At 26.2% G+C, this 5,064-nt stretch overlaps 1 protein-coding gene across 1 annotated transcript; it reads left to right on the top strand.

Annotated features, from left to right (window-relative positions):
* On the top strand, positions 1-1,615 carry LOC112603453. Its single transcript, XM_025352009.1, has 3 exons — positions 1-18; positions 449-515; positions 684-1,615. The coding sequence occupies exons 1-3, from the start codon at positions 1-3 to the stop codon at positions 1,544-1,546; spliced, it is 948 nt and encodes a 315-aa protein (XP_025207794.1). The 3' UTR covers positions 1,547-1,615.
* The last annotated feature ends 3,449 nt before the right edge of the window (positions 1,616-5,064 follow it).

A 5,064-nucleotide genomic window follows, 5' to 3' on the forward strand; every position in this document is an offset into this window, starting at 1 on the left:
ATGGCAGCCATCAAAACGGTAAAGTATAACTTTTATTATTCTCATAACTATTTTTCAGCTTACACTAAGGTTGAATCCATTAATGTATGAGTAAGTATGTTTTAGGAAAGTAGTAAAATACTTGTACCATGCATAAAATAATATATTTCATTAAAGGATAATCACTATACTGTAATTTTATTGTCATGAATTTAGACTTGAAACACACTTGTAAACCATATTTACATATTTTTGTATTATTATTTTTGAGAAGATAATTGTTTCCTTGCAATTATCTGATCATTTATACTAATACAATAATTTATGGCACAAAAATATTCTTAACGAAAAAAGTTCAATATTTTAAGGTCATTAAGTTATTTTGTAATAAATGTATTAATTGAAATTTAATGTTGTGTTATAATATATTAAATTAACTCAAATGCCCAAGTATTATGTTATTTTATAGTCCTTGATCCTGTTCCTTGAAATTTATGCTGCATATGGTAAACTTAATACATTTGCAATTTTTTCAAGTTTGTTTTAATATTTAGTTATTATCTATTGTAGTATTGTTTTATTGATTTTTTTTCTTCAGTAAATTGCTGTTTGGCTATGTTTATGTGCTAATATATTAACGCTTCTATGTATTGTTTTTAATTAATTTTAATATTATTACTAATAATTATTATTTTTAAATTAAGATGATGATAATTTTAATTTTGATATGGACCACCAATCAACTCAAGAAACTGAGGTAATAGAAAACCTCGAAGAAGCTAGTGATGCTGTAAAATCAATAGTACTTGAAAATCATGAAGAAAATGAGACAGCAGTTCATGGTGATCAAAGAGTTTGGGTGAAACCTTCTGATGAATTGTTTACAGATCAAATTAAAGAAGAAATATCTGAATGTGAGTACCAAACTATTATTGATGTTAAAGATGAAATAGAAGAAATAGAAGAAGAAGAAGAAGAAGAAAAAGAAGATATCAAACTACAACCAGCAATAGTATGTAAACCAATTCAACCACTTCCACCACCACCACCACCAGCAATCGACATTCAAGTAAAAAAAGTTGCCTTACCAAGACTTAATTTCAAAACAGTGAAAAAGCCTAGAGGACCAATGGGTCGTAGACCCAGACCTATATTGCCCATGACACAACCTATAGCTTCTGCAAGTACTTCACACTTGGAACAGACCTCAACTCAACATCAGATAATTATGCCTTCACCTCAAATGCCTGGGATTGCTTATCAAATTTTTCTGGGCGATCATGGTAAAAACTCAAACAATCCTGTTCAGTATACAATGTTACAGCCACGACCATTGTTTTTACAACAAACTTCGACACCTGTTAGTACTCCTTCATCAGTGATGATTAGCCAATCTTATCCAGTAACTCCTAAAATTCCCAAAATTGCTCCTAAGATCAGTCAAAGCTATTGTTCATTTTGTTATAAACTTTTTAATAATGTAAAGGAACATGTTAAAGAATGTTGGGCTAATCCAGCTAGTAAAAGCTATAAATTCAGAAAAATTGCGCCGTCTACTCCTTTATAAACAATTTCATTAGAATGATATGTAATATTATTTATTTTTATAGTTTTTTTATTTTACAATTTATTAATTACTGTATCTATGTAGACATTAACACAAATTTAAAATTTATATAAATATTTTTAAAATTGTTTAAATTTTATTATTGAATTATCATTAACAATTTTCATTGGTACATGTATACTTGTACTCATTAGCAATAGGTAGTTAATTATTTTGTGATTTATCTGATAACATTAATTAATTAATTAATTAATTATATGTTTTATAGATTAATATTATAAAATAAAATCTGACACGACTCTCTGTTCAAAATTAATATTAATGACAATATATTCTGAACATTTTTATTTGTATTTATTACTCATTGTCAACATAAGTGCTATACATTACTTATGGTTGTGAAAAATAAATATATCTTTAAATCTGGTGTTAATATGTTAAACATTACCGTAAGTTACTGTTAATACTATGTCAAACCACGTGATTTTACAAATCACTTTCCAGTCGTGAGTAGGCGTTAGGTGTCTTTCCATTAGATATTTTTTTCGAAATTTTCTCGCGGAACTATCGATATTATACACCAACACAGTAGTTACACATTATATAAATGTATCGATTTAGAACAAGACTATATACGTAATATAACTATATATATCGTCGAGGAAAGCGAAATAATAATCTATAATCGCACAGGCATTACAATAGACCAGCCGCCTACCACAATCGCTGTCCGGTACGTATACATGTAAATTTCCTTTACTTTTCAGCGACAATTAAGGGTACCTACAATATTGTAGGACCGCGCGGCGACTAAAGTGACGAATCCAACGAAACAAAATAACAAAATTTGACGACTGTGGACTCGAGCCAATCAACAAAAAACTGATGAGATCTAATAATTTCAGGAGAGATGTGTCATCGATTGTGGTATTGACTAAAAACTACATCTTAATCGCGTACCCGCCTATTGACAATCAGCGTAAATGTATTTATTTTTAACGGATCATATAATAATTATAATATCGACTATGATTGCATAAATTACGAATGTTTTACAATAATCGAAAACGGGAAGGAGCAACTATTTACAACCAAGTCATAGTTATTGATAACATTTTACATTTGATAGATTAAAATTAAAATTATTGTATGGTGTGTAATATGTGCATACAGAGTGATTTATTTATCGTAACTCACCGTTTACAACATCACACGTCAATAGTTTTTAAAAATACTCATTGCTCATAATTTTAAATAAATAATAAAAAACAAAAATTTTCTAAAAAAAAGAATAATTTTAAATATTGTTTTCCTAGTATAATATTATCTTTCAGTAGGTATTTCGATACGTAAAGATCAAATTTCAGACGAGCAGTTTGTTTAAGGTTTTAAATAGTGGTGCAATCCATTTGACTCATTTAAACTTACAATATCTATATAGAGGCTTGGGGTATAACTAATCGTCCGAAATGTTATTTTTTACGTATTGATTTATTTCACAGTTATTGCAATAAACTATACCTATTAGACAGAAATTTTTTGATTTTGAGATGGTTTTTCATTATTTAAGATTATGTAAAATAAATATTTTCAAAAACTTGTATAATTTTTAAATAATGTGTAGATCATGATAAACGAATCACCTGCAGATATTGAATACTGATAAATTATTCTTAATCACCTATAAGTAAGTACACTAAATACTAATAATAGGTAAAGTTAGACATAATATTTTGGGCAACAGCTATCTTAGTAACAGCAATATACGCTGGTGTATTAGTATAATGCGAAATCATTTTATATAATATATTTTATTAGGTCATTTTTTCGGTTTTTCCTTAAATAAATAATAACGAAATCCTACATTTTATCAATTTTAATAAATTAAGTAATTTTTATATGATAAACTGTAACTTTTCAGCATTTTAATCAGTCGATTAAGTTATATATATCTGTCGGTGTTTAAAATGTTTTATCTGTATCCCATATAGTATGGTTATAATGGTTATATATTATATAACATATTATATTATAATTACAATTTTAATTTTAAAATGCATAGACAGGTACCTATACTTAATATACTTCAATAATTAATAGTGAATAATTATATTATTAAATTATTGTAGCCTAAGTTAATTTAACTCAAAATAATTATTATAAAAATGAAAATGTCCTAACCTAAAACCGAGTGTTGTTATTTTATCGGGTCTTTAAAATGATTGTGAATTGGGTTTTTTCATTAAATCCATCACAGAAGGACCAACAAACGTATGGGTTCATTGCAATATTTTTACTTATAAAGAATATCGAGAGAACGATTAGTAGGGAAATATAGGTACAATTCGTTTATGCACATATTTTTCACACAAAAAGTAGATCGATAATTTTAAGTTTTTCTACGAACTTCATAAAAATCAATAGAATAGTATTATAGAATTTAAAAAATCAAAAATTTGTTTATTCATTTTTAATTTTAACATATTAGGTTTAAAAATTTAGTAAAAATTTCTCTTGAATTTTTTCTTAATGATATATAAAAATAAAGTTAGTGCAAAGCCACATACATATTTCAGAAGTGAATTTTGACTTTTTAAACGTACAATGATTACCTTCTAATGATTTTTTATTTCATGATTAATCAAAACATTCAAAACTATTAATCGTAAGACTTGAAGTATTTCATTAACACTTGACGTATCATTTACTCATATAAACAATACAATTTTAAAATTATTTTGTAAAACATTTTTAATTTTAACAGCTTATAGGTAGGCTGAAGATATTAGGAACACAAGGTTATTAATAAATACTTAATGAAACTTAAAAATCTAAAACACATATATATATATTCATAATATTTTTAGGCATTTGAAATTAAAATGTTGACAAAATAAACATTTAAACAAAAATGAACGATTTTAATTAATTTGTTGCATTTCAACAATCAGAAGAGGAGTCAGAAATTTGACATTTTTACGTGTAGATAATTATAATAAGCTGCAATGATATATTTTTAAAATATTCAAATTATTTTTTAGTTATTTCATTTTTATATCATATCTAAGACAAGTTGACATTGACTCAAAAGTTAACAATAACAATAATATATTAAAATGTATAAAAATATACACCATTGTTGTATAATTACAATAATTAATAATTTAATGAGTGTGATGCTTTTGGAAAAAATTAGTTTGCAATGATAAATTACTGAATTCAAATTTAACATGTCCATTATAGAGTGACCTATACTCGATGATAAAATGCAGTCGACATCAACTATACATATATAATACAGCTGAATAAGTTCCTCGATTTAATAACGTTTTAAAGTCAAATTTTGGTGAGTAAATTGGTTTATCAGTCGTTAGTATATGGGATATCTAATCAAGACAATATGAGGAAACGAGGAATCCTATATCACTTAAAAGTCGTTTTCACAATAATTATCGCGTACCTAATTAGCTCGAGCAATCAATTAGCATTCAATATACGATATTATGCTAGAATGAAAT

This window comes from Melanaphis sacchari, unplaced genomic scaffold (assembly GCF_002803265.2).
Source record: "Melanaphis sacchari strain LSU unplaced genomic scaffold, SCAv2.0 Contig108_pilon_pilon, whole genome shotgun sequence".
NCBI lineage: Eukaryota > Metazoa > Arthropoda > Insecta > Hemiptera > Aphididae > Melanaphis > Melanaphis sacchari.